The sequence below is a fragment of the Oncorhynchus mykiss genome, chromosome 18 (genome assembly GCF_057628025.1).
Source record: "Oncorhynchus mykiss isolate SJ-2025 chromosome 18, ASM5762802v1, whole genome shotgun sequence".
Classification (NCBI taxonomy): Eukaryota; Metazoa; Chordata; class Actinopteri; order Salmoniformes; family Salmonidae; genus Oncorhynchus; species Oncorhynchus mykiss.
In genome coordinates, this window is record NC_143039.1 from 26,768,718 (window position 1) to 26,780,511 (window position 11,794).

Here is an 11,794-nt window from a genome sequence, read left to right on the forward strand (position 1 = left end):
CACTACAGCTGCAGCAATTGTTCTAGAAGTGCTCTGATAGATTCTGATTATATTACACGTGTGTGTTTTTTACCACATAGTTCTGTACCTATTGACAAACAAACTGTACTGAGACATGAGATCACTGCAGTTGCAGACTTCTCACAGTCTCCTGCAACATCGATTGAACTGAACTGCTACATGTTGAATCTTATCTGATCAAATGTTTGTTTTTTATCGGAACGTCCTTATGGCTTTAGTAATTTTCCATTGAGTATGACGTGTCTCTTGTACACGTACTGCTTAACTAAGCTGTGTGTATATAAGTCTGAGCCTCATAAAGTGCATCATATATGAAGAGGTATCGTTTCAGAAGGAGGGGTGCTGTAGGTCTGCTTGTGTTGCTGTTCTGTCTGTCTGGGACATGGACTCAGGAGGAGAGTGGAGGGGTCAGAGAGAGTGACATCACTCAAAAGGGTCACAGTGCAGGGAGAGAGGGCCAAAGGACTTGCGCTTCAGAGACAACCAACGAACAGATGACCACCTCACCTGACATATGGATGGAGCTGAGAGACAGTGCACAACCTGGGAACCATTGTAGTGGAGCAGAGCGAGAAGCTGAGGAACATGGAGGTTAGAGCGACAGCCAGTGAGCCAAAGGAGCAGAGAAACAGTGACCGATCTTAGGGTGGAGCTGATGCTCACCAAGAATAAAGTGGAGAAAGAGAATGCAGGTCATTTAAGCTTATTATTTATTGCTTTACAGTCAAGCGTCAACTAAAGTTACATTTGATTGTCAGTGAGAGTGGAAATAATGAACATTTAACATTCTGGCTGGACATTTATTTCAGTTTAGATTGTAAGGCACTTATGTACTTAGGCCTTATTACGCCAAGAGGCACATAAGGCCTCAACGATGTCCCACCATATTTCCTGTCCTGGGATTTTTCAGACCCCTCTTTCCACAAGCAAAGTCAACATGAACTGTTTCATATTTCTATCATTCTAGACCTGACAGCTGGATTGAGTGGCAGTAAGATATCACCCATTGGGGACAGAGAGACAGCCAGTGAGGCTGAGAATGCAGGTAATAAGTGAGAGTGATTTACTGGTTGTTTAAAAAGGGACAGTTCACCTAAATGACAGAAATACTTGAATATGTACTTGTAATAATTCTATGGAATATGTGGTGTCTTGCAGGTATGTTTACATAATGTATATTATACATGCTACTGTACTTAACCTTACTGTTCATAGGAAGTGCATTATACATAAGAGTAGTCATGACTTTTTAATGATTGTTCAGCCCTGGAGACCAGACTGAGTGCTAGTGAGAGCCAGGTGGAGGAGCTGAAGAGGGCAACTGCAGGTAAAACAGATGATTGCCTTGATAGGATTACTATTGCAACAACACATCATCAGTAGGGTAAAACTAACCTGTCCCACGACGGTCTAAACCCAGCTCACGCTCCCTATTAGTGGGTGAACAATCCAACGCTTGGTGAATTCTGCTTCACAATGATAGGAAGAGCCGACATCGAAGGATCTCAAACATACCCACGTCTAGCAAAACATTAGCTTGTCACTCTGAGAGCCACAGTTGCGTCTTCGATCTTAGGGTGACGTCACAGTTCAGTTTAAACTCTACAACACACGCACACAATTGAAAATGTAACAGTTGATTCGCCTGCTCCGTTCAGTTTTGAATCTATCCAAACGCCACAAAGCTTCTCCACTCTCGCCCAGTTTGGCTGTATTCAGCTCCCCCCTACTCCCAGATAGTTCACATCTGCCACAGTAGAAGAGTTCTGTCATGTGGTGACATCCCTGAGATCTCACTCAAAGCTCCAACCATTATCATTATGCTGTTTCACTCCTAACACTGATTCATACATAGACGCTTATTAACGTTTAATCTTTTACCAGAGGGCGTAACGCAGCTTTCACTGCGGACTTGAGAATACTAGAAGTACAGTATGTTATCTTTCCTGTGTTCGCAGACAGGCCAAAGGTGGCCTTCTCTGCTGGTTTGACTGATTCAGGAACTGTTGGACCATTTGTTGCTGAAACCAGACTGGTATACACTAAAATCTTCGCAAGGTCTTCAACCCAGCTACAGGTAGTCTACTTTCACTGATCTCTGGCCTGATTTCAAACCAACACTGTCCCTTTTTGAACGCCCCTTGAAAATGTGATGTGTATTTGTCGCTCTTTAGTCTTGCGTGGTCATCCTTCCAAATCCTCCTTCATGGGCCTGGGCATCTGAGGCCAGTCGCTCTTATGGCCGTTAGTCTAGGAGTTTAAGTAACCTGGTACTTACTGTCGCTACAAAGTTATAACTTTTCTTGTTTAGCTAACGGGCGTCAATGGCATTCTGTTGATTTGTGTGATTTTGTTTTTTGTTGCATGCCAAAAGAGAACATGCGAAACAGAAAGTGTTGATTCCTCTTTACTCTCTGATACAGGTGTCTTCACAGGACCAGTGAGAGGACTCTACTACATTAGCTTCACTGCCATGAGTGTCCAGACCTCGTTTTACTTTTATGCATGCATGTATAAGAATGGACAGAAAATCATGTATAGTCAGGGATATAATGCTGTCTGGGGAATGGATTCAGGAGGAGAGTGGAGGGTGTTCTGTCTGTCTGGGGAATGGACTCAAGAGGAGAGTGGAGGGTGTTCTGTCTGTCTGGGGAATGGACTCAGGAGGAGAGTGGAGGGTGTTCTGTCTGTCTGGGGAATGGACTCAAGAGGAGAGTGGAGGGTGTTCTGTCTGTCTGGGGAATGGACTCAAGAGGAGAGTGGAGGGTGTTCTGTCTGTCTGGGGAATGGACTCATGAGGAGAGTGGAGGGTGTTCTGTCTGGGGAATGGACTCAGGAGGAGAGTGGAGGGTGTTCTGTCTGTCTGGGGAATGGACTCAAGAGGAGAGTGGAGGGTGTTCTGTCTGTCTGGGGAATGGACTCAAGAGGAGAGTGGAGGGTGTTCTGTCTGTCTGGGGAATGGACTCAAGAGGAGAGTGGAGGGTGTTCTGTCTGTCTGGGGAATGGACTCATGAGGAGAGTGGAGGGGGCAGAGAGAATGACATCACTCAACGGACAGGGGAACAGAATATGGTGAGTGAATTTCAGATAGAGACCCAAAGAACTGAAGCTACAGGCACGACAGGCAAACGCACGACCACACCACCTGATGTCTGGGCTGAGCTGAGAGCGCTGAGAGACATGGTGGTTGAACAGAGAGTGGAGCTGTGGAATTTGGGGGCCAGACTGCAAGCCAGTGAAAGTGAGAATGCAGGTTGTGCAGAAAAGCCTATTCTTGAATTAGCGGGAGAATCAGTATGATTATTAAAGTTGCATTGGATTGACTGCCAGTGAGAGTGAACATGCTAATATGATCATGTGTATCAGTTCACGTTCTACAGTGGATTGGTCATTTAATGTGTCTCTCAGTTTTAACTGTGAGGTAAGCAGTGTTTATGCTGATATCATTCTAGTGCCAGTGAGAGGGAGGTGGAGGAGCTAAATACCAAGAATATGTATGTATTTTATTTAATATGACAGAACATGCCTTTATAGAAAGCAATGAAATACACGTTGAGTACAAATGTAAAGAAAGATGCTGTATGCAGATTTTAGTTGAAATAAAAATCTGTATTTTTTTGGCCCCCACAAATTGGAATAGTGTATATTGTTCCTCATTGTATCATAGAATGAAAAGGAAGATCAAGGAGGAGGAGGTAAAGAGAGGTGAAACATTGTCTGAAAACTTCACTTGTTCAATTATGGTATTGGAGAATTTCTCTTCACTTTCAAAAAACACCTCATTAGAAACTAAGTAGTTTAATAAGTAAAGATATTTTCTAAATCGGAATTTCTGAGTGTTTTCAGTGAATTGTCCTAAATAAGTATACTTTCTCTCCTGTGTTCACAAGACGGACCGAAGGTGGCCTTCTATGCGGCTTTGACTGATTCAGGAGCAGTAGGACCCTTCAGTTCTGAAACCAATCTGATCTACATCAAAGTCTTCACCAATATAGGCAATGATTTACCGCCAACATACAGGTAGCCAACTTTTACTAAACGTACTGCCCAATATCAAACCGATCCCTGGCCTCAACCACTAGGCCCTTTATAGAGGCTTTGACATTAGACTGTTGATCAATATGGACTGTCTATTTTCCTTGTATATGTCCATGTTTGCATTCGGGCCACTTCCCTCCATTAAGCTCAACTGCAGCTTTGACTGACATTTTCCTCATCTTAGCTCATCCCCACTAGCTATAACCAAAAGATCTCGTGGCCACAATTTAAAAGGTTGTTCCCTTCTTGCCCTGTGCTTCAGGTGCCTTCACAGCACCGGGGAGAGGAGTCTACTACTTCAGCTACACTGCCTCTGATCATCGAAATAACTTTTTTTAATTACATTTTTTCAGTCGGATAAACACTCCAAACAGCCTACCCGACCGCTCTGAGGCGTCCGCATGGTCCTAAAGCACACCGTTGCCTCGTTTTGTATCACATTCCAATGATAAAACTTGGGGGGACAAAAATGCAATTTCAGACTGTGCCGTCCCCAATGAAAGTTGCACCCCTGAATGCAATAGTTAAAGCGGTTTGGGTAGCAAACACATCATTTTATGGTACTGTTGTTTCTACTGGCCTATTCCAAGATTTTAAATCTCTTAAATCAAGGTAGAGCTAGACATTATGTACGTGTGTCTGTGCCTGTATGTGTACCTGCCTGCTTGTGAGCTGAGACCCAGAGAGAGCGGTAGAGGTATCAGATAGCCAATACGTTTTCCTTGACTGGCTACTGTACACCTGAACAATACACAGCCTGTTATGGCGGCTAGGCTACATCTTTAATCTCAGCCCAGGCAGAGCGGGACCCAGGGAGTATCCACTCTCCCTGGCAAAGCCTCCCACCAGACTTCCACACAGAGACACTCTGTCTGCATCACTCTTTTAATTAGAGAGATTGCTGGGCTATGCCAGGTGTACTGGAGTGGGTACGCCAAGCTAAGTAGCCAACCTGCCTACCCTTCCCCCCCCTATCCCCATCCTCTACTACTCTCCCTTTCCTCTCCCTCCTCTCTCTCTTTTCCCTCGCCCTCTCCATCAACTCCCATTCCTTCCTCTACCTCTCCTCCATCTCTTCACCTTCTCTTCTCCCTGCCCTCTCTCTCTCTCTCTCTCTCCATCAACTCCCCTCCTCTACATCTCTCTACCCTCTCTCTTTCCCTTCCTCTCCCCTCCCCATCTCTTCCCCCATCTCCTTCCATCTCTCTCTCCCCTCCTCTCACTTTCTAAAGCTAACGGGATAGCTGTCTAACGTTTCTCTTTCAATTATCAGGAGATTATCTACCAGGGGTTAGAATTTTTGGAATGGAGGAGAATAATGAAATGTTTTCTTCTTACCTGACCCCCTCCCCCTTCCCCCACCCCTCTCTCCGCTTGAGGGTTCCTCAGGACAAGGGTATAAGAGGGGGTCGATGTGAAAGCATTTTTTTCCCATAAAACCTCAGGTTACTGGTTTCTCCACTGTAGCATTCAGTTGGAGTGTGTCTCGTGTGAGAGGGGAGATTTTGTCTTCACAGTGTGTGTTTGAGAGAGAGGAGATTTCGTCTTCACAGTGTGTGTTTGAGAGAGAGGAGATTTCGTCTTCACAGTGTGTGTTTGAGAGAGAGGAGATTTCGTCTTCACAGTGTGCGTTTGAGAGAGAGGAGATTTCGTCTTCACAGTGTGTGTTTGAGAGGAGATTTCGTCTTCACAGTGTGTGTGTTTGAGAGAGAGAAGATTTCTCCGATTTTGTCAGTCAACATGGATCGTCTGGACAGAAGGCTGGCCATGGCTCTTCTCCTCTTCTCATTCATCTCGTTCTCCACTCAGAAAACCTCAAGTAAGTCTGGGACTCTTTAGGTCAGATGTATTCTGTGTTTTCACCTTGGTTACGATGAACCTCATCATAATGTGAAAGCTATTGAGAATTTCTGTAGCATTTGCAACAGGTGCATAGGTGCAATGCTTGTACCTGTTTTCCTCCAGTGGGAATACAGTTGAAAACAGTTCAACATTCCTTGTCTTTCCCAGTCTCCTGGTGTGTAGTGTCGGAGGCAGAGGAGCAGAAGTGTCTGGATCTGGCTGGGAGTGCTACAGCCCGGAATATCAGAGGAACGCTGCTGTGCGTCCGTGGCCAGAGTCCCACAGACTGCATGGAGAAGATCAAGGTGTGTGGCAAAACAGCCTTACGGCTTCAGAAATCCTGGTTGGATGATTCCACGGAATTACAAGAGAATAAGCAGGAAATCTGGGAACCCTCCAACCAGGATTTCTGGAAAGTTACCCGAGTTGTGCAACCTTAAAACAATCTGTAGAGAAAGGGTAGTTGAATTGTGCAACAATGATTTTATTGCTTCTTTAAATCAGTAATATGACCTATGTCTGTTCAGAATGGTACAGCGGATGCAGCAGCCATGTTTGCTGATGACATCTACACAGCTGGCTGGTGCTTTGGACTAGAACTGGCTGCTGGAGAGTCTTACAACGGAGTGGGTGAGTGAGGAGGGGGGGAGACGGGGAGAAGGAAACCGTGTGTAAAAGTTGAACCTGTCTTACCTTATCCTGTCTGCTCTCTCAGATGGTATCAGCTACTATGTTGTAGCTCTGGCTCGTCGCTCCTCCAGTGACCTGTCCCTGTTGGAGATGCATGAACGCAGGTGAGAACAGATAGACAAATTGATTGATTGTTTGTTCTATTTTTTAAAATGTATTTATTAGGATCCGTATTTAGCTGCTGCCAAGGCAGTGGCTGCTCTTCCTGGGGTCCAAACAGGAAACGCAACACAACAAATAAAATACATAGTATACATAACACTACAATACTTAATACAATACTTAATACAATATACAATGCATGAAACAATACTTAATACAACACATAATACATTATAAAATATGTAATTCAACACTTAACACAACACTTAATGCAATACAAAATGCAATACTTAATGCAATACATAATGCAATACTTAATGCAATGCATATTACAAGACATAATACAATACGGAGCGGGAGGTAGCCTAGTGGTTAGAGCGTAACCGGAAGGTTGCAAGATCGAATCCCTGAGCTGACAAGGTAAAAATCTGTTGTTCTAACCCACTGTTCCTAGGCCGTCATTGAAAATAAGAATTTGTTCTTAACTGACTTGCCTAGTTAAATAAAGGAAAAAATAAATAAAATATACAATACTTAATACAACACATAATATAATACTTAATACAATATACTATATAATAGAATACTTAATACAACACATAAGAAATAATACAATTTGCCATACATAATACAATACAAGATGTAATATATAAACATTTCTGTGTCTCTTCACAGTCCCTTCGTATTCGTAAGGTGTCTTATTTTTTAAACTGGTCTTATTTCTAGCTTGAGTTACCTGGGGTGGCAGAGAGTTCCAAGTAATCATGGCTCTATTTAATACTGTGTGTTTCCCAGCCTCGGTTCTGGAGCTGGGGACTGTGAAGAGAGCTCTGGCCTTCTAAGCAGAGTTCCTGTCTATTGTATTTTCTTTTTATTGGCCAGTCTGAGATACAGCTTTTTCTTTGCCACTCTGCCTAAGGCCAGCATCCCGGAGTCGCCTCTTCTGTTGACGTCGGCGTAAATAAGCATTTGTTCTTAACTGACTTGCCTAGTTAAATAAAATCAAAATCTATATTTTTAAATATTCCATAAAAAATCAGCCGTTTCCAGCTACAATAGTCATTTATAGCATTAACAATGTCTACAGTGATCAATTTGATGTTATTTTAATGGACAAAAAAAAAATGCTTTTCTTGCAACAACAAGGACATTTCTAAGTGATCCCAAACTTTTGAACGGTAGTTTTCTGTAAAATAACATTGTATTTGGTCAAACACGATAATTTTATAAAGTTTGCTAAGCACCGGTAACAGAAACACGATAATTTCATAAAGTTTGCTAAGCACCGGTAACAGAAACACGATCATTTCATAAAGTTTGCTAAGCACCGGTAACAGGCTGATTGGTCGGCTGTTTGAACCATTAAAGGGTGCTTTGCTATTCTTGGATAGAGGAATGACCCTTTCCTTCCTCCAGGCCTGAGGGCACATACTGTCTTCTAGGCTTAAATTGAAGCTGTGGCAAAGGGGAGTCCAGCTTCAGCAATTTACCATCCAGGTTGTCGGTACCATGTGGCTTGTTCTTATAGACAGAGAAAAAAACCTTGCCTCTTCCACACCAACTTTGCGATTTGAATGATTGACTCATTGATTGATTGATTGGATATTGTAGCTCCTGTCACCCAGGGATCCGTACCACGGTGGGCTGGACTGTTCCTATTGGCTTCCTGGTCAACACCTCACAGATCAGTGTCGATGAACAATGCAACTTTCCTAAAGGTAAGACCTGTGTGTGTGTGTGTGGGGGGGGGGGGTGTTGTGTGGCCCTGACTCTTTGTGTGTATTGTTGGTGTTGTTGTGTGTCCCTCCAGCGGTGGGGGACTTCTTTGGCTACAGCTGTGTACCAGGAGTAAAGGACAGAGAACACGACCCCAGAGGAAGCAACCCTAAGAACCTGTGTGAAGCCTGCATAGGAGACGACAACGAGAGACATATATGTGTTAACAATCACCGAGAGAGACACTATGGAGAGGCTGGGGCACTGAGGTAGGGAGGAGAGGAGCTGTTTCTCCTACTTGAAAGTTTCTCAAACCAATCCATGGGGACCCTTAACCATCCCACATGTTTGATATATTCCAACACCAGTCTACAAATGTAACTAGTCAACGAATCACCAAGGCCTTGATTAGTTGAATCGGGTAGAATTGCTGTGGATCCCAGAGGACTGGTTTGAGAAACAGCGTCTTATTTAACTAGCTGTGTTTGACTTGAGTCTTTCTTCCAGGTGTGTGGCTGAGAATTTGGGCGATGTGGCATTTGTCAAACACACCACCATTTTTGACAACATGGATGGTGAGAGTTTGATCTAAATCTAACCAAAGACCAACATTCAGAATGTCTCCTCTCTTAGCAAACTTCCGCATTTCTCGCTCGAGACACTAGGTGTCAGTATTCCATAGTTTCTCTGATCAGCCTCCTCCACATCACTTCACCAATTCTTCTACTCTACCCTAGGCAACAATATGGAATCATGGGCCATGGACCTGGAACTGGAGGACCTGAAGCTGCTGTGCCCGGATGGCAGCGAGGCCGGGCCGTTTGACCATGAGACGTGTCACCTGGCTGTGGTACCAGCTAACGCTGTGGTGGTACGCCCAGAGGACAAGTGTAGAGTCTGGAAATACCTGGAACGCTTACAGGTAGGGGTGTGTGTGTGTGTGTGTGTGTGTGCCTGCGTATGTATGTGAGCATTTAAAATGTTTGACATCTCACCCCCTCTCTTCTCTCTCTATAGAATGCGTTTGGGAACACCACCATGTTCAGCTCAGTGGGCTACACCCAATCAGATCTCCTGTTTTCTGACTCCACCCACCACCTGCTCAGGGTTGTGGGTAGTTACACTTCCTGGTTGGGTCCCTCATACACCACGGTCCTGCAGGCCTTCGAGTGTGAAAGTAAGAGTGTGGAGAGAGAGTGGAGAGAGAGAGAGACAGTATGGTTTCATTCTCTCATGTCTTGTGTTTCTTCCCACAGGTTTGTGCTGATCCTTCTAGAAAGAAATCAACCAGCATCCTCTCCATCTCTACCCTCACTATCTCTCCACCTCTTTCTTTCCCTACCTCCATATCGTATCCTCCCTCCCGCCATACCCACCTCCCTTCCTTCCTCCATCCTCCCCTCCCTCCCTATATCCTCCCTCCCTCCCTCCCTCCCTCCCTCCCTCCCTCCCTCCCTCCCTCCCTCCCTCCCGTGTGATGATATGGTAGATATTCAGAGTGTTTCTTTGCTCCCACACAGTTCCAGTAGTCACTTATCCTCCTATAAAAAATATCAATGTCATTAACTCACTGAATCACAATCTCTCTCTCTGTCTGTGTGTGTGTGTGTGTGTGTGTGTGTGTGTGTGTGTGTGTGTGTGTGCACCCATGGTTCACTGCGTTCCCACGGTTGGTATAGCAGACCACCATGCTAGTCACTCTACACCTGACAGAGAGGGGATTACAGCTATAAATCGCCACCAGACACTGATCTAAGGTCAGGTTAATGTTTTGGTGGTTAATGTTCCATTTTGGGAAGGTAAGCTGATCCTAGATCTGTGCTAAAATAGGAACTTCTACCCAGAGCAGTAATCCATGACACTCTATACACAGCAATTCAAAACAAATGCCGACTCACACTGCATTAAACCATGTATTCAGAGCGTTTTGATTGACCTTGAAGGTGCTGAAATATTGGTGATAATACGTGTGATAAGATGTTTGAAGCCACTGAAATTATGTTTGTACTGTAAATCACTGCCACCATTGAATGAACAGGAATCACCATTTTTTTCTATCATTTCTTCTGGAGAATGTTCTCTCTATCAAAACAATTCCTTATGACCTCTATATTTTGTTAATGTTGTACCTGTAGAGTAACTCACTCTACGGAGGTATATTGGTGCTGTGACACTACAGTATTTTCTGTCTGTCTTCAGGATATAAATTGTTCTAAAGAGACCTGTGTGTAAATACTCTTCACCTGCTGGTATTTGTAGTTCTGCAACCTCTTTAAATATATTAAAGAAATTATGACAAAATGTTGGCAAAGGCGTCTTTGCTTTGGAAGAAGTGGATTCTAGGCGCCGTTATAGGGGGGTCACACACACACACACACACACACACCTAAGCCTTTAGCCTACTTACACTGCTGACGGCTGAAATTAGAGCTGATTTGACTTGAAGCTGTGGATGGAGGGATTGAAAGAAAGGAGAGGTTGACAAGGACGGAGGGATGGAGGACGGAGTAGTGACAGGTGATCCATCAGGATCTGTACTGTCATTATTCAATTACCACCCATCCTTTACACTACTGATAACATGCGCACACACACACGCACGTACGCACACAAACACACACACAGACACATGCTTGCGCGCACACATTGCGGTAAGTGGTTGGCTGTATTGAAGGGTCAGTTCTGCTTAGTCAAGGGAAGTGTGTACAGTGTGTGGGGATAATGAGTTTGGCACCGTGTTTCCATATGCTTTTAGTGCAGTAGACCCTAAAATCTCTCTCCCTCCATCTTCCCACTGTTCCCTTTATCATAACCCCACCTCTCTTCCCCTTCCCTGTTCATTTACCCCTAAGTCACATTCTCTCTCTCCCTCCCCACCCTTCCCTTTATCATACCCCCACCTCTCTTCCCCTTCCCTGTTCATTTACCCCTAAGTCACATTCTCTCTCTCCCTCCCCACCCTTCCCTTTATCATACCCCCACCTCTCTTCCCCTTCCCTGTTCATTTACCCCTAAGTCACATTCTCTCTCTCCCTCCCCACCCTTCCCTTTATCATACCCCCACCTCTCTTCCCCTTCCCTGTTCATTTACCCCTAAGTCACATTCTCTCTCTCCCTCCCCACCCTTCCCTTTATCATACCCCCACCTCTCTTCCCCTTCCCTGTTCATTTACCCCTAAGTCACATTCTCTCTCTCCCTCCCCACCCTTCCCTTTATCATACCCCCACCTCTCTTCCCCTTCCCTGTTCATTTACCCCTAAGTCACATTCTCTCTCTCCCTCCCCACCCTTCCCTTTATCATACCCCCACCTCTCTTCCCCTTCCCTGTTCATTTACCCCTAAGTCACATTCTCTCTCTCCCTCCCCACCCTTCCCTTTATCATA

The 11,794-nt window shown here is 44.6% G+C and overlaps 1 protein-coding gene and 1 pseudogene across 3 annotated transcripts; both read left to right on the forward strand.

Annotated features, from left to right (window-relative positions):
* The first annotated feature begins 275 nt into the window (after positions 1-275).
* Positions 276-2,706, forward strand: LOC149975453 (uncharacterized; annotated as a pseudogene). The gene is made up of 5 exons (XR_016488356.1): positions 276-713; positions 989-1,066; positions 1,286-1,348; positions 1,980-2,098; positions 2,445-2,706. The product of XR_016488356.1 is annotated as an uncharacterized LOC149975453 (transcript).
* An 872-nt stretch (positions 2,707-3,578) lies between these two features.
* On the forward strand, positions 3,579-10,710 carry otomp (otolith matrix protein). Of its 2 annotated transcripts, NM_001124192.1 has the most exon segments (11): positions 5,513-5,683; positions 5,754-5,878; positions 6,070-6,206; positions 6,429-6,531; positions 6,617-6,695; positions 8,305-8,411; positions 8,504-8,678; positions 8,917-8,984; positions 9,147-9,331; positions 9,427-9,586; positions 9,666-9,819. In NM_001124192.1, coding segments are annotated over 10 exon segments (1,104 nt in total). In that variant the 5' UTR covers positions 5,513-5,683; positions 5,754-5,799; the 3' UTR covers positions 9,677-9,819.
* Positions 10,711-11,794: the final 1,084 nt, after the last annotated feature.

Bases quoted from the DNA above. Each gene is read 5' to 3' on its own strand.
- otomp (XM_021570527.3), top strand. From the start codon at position 5,800: ATGGATCGTCTGGACAGAAGGCTGGCCATGGCTCTTCTCCTCTTCTCA. The intron at 8,679-8,916 runs GTAGGGAGGAGA...TCTTTCTTCCAG, and splicing joins GGAGAGGCTGGGGCACTGAG to GTGTGTGGCTGAGAATTTGG. The intron at 9,332-9,426 runs GTAGGGGTGTGT...CTCTCTCTATAG, and splicing joins AATACCTGGAACGCTTACAG to AATGCGTTTGGGAACACCAC.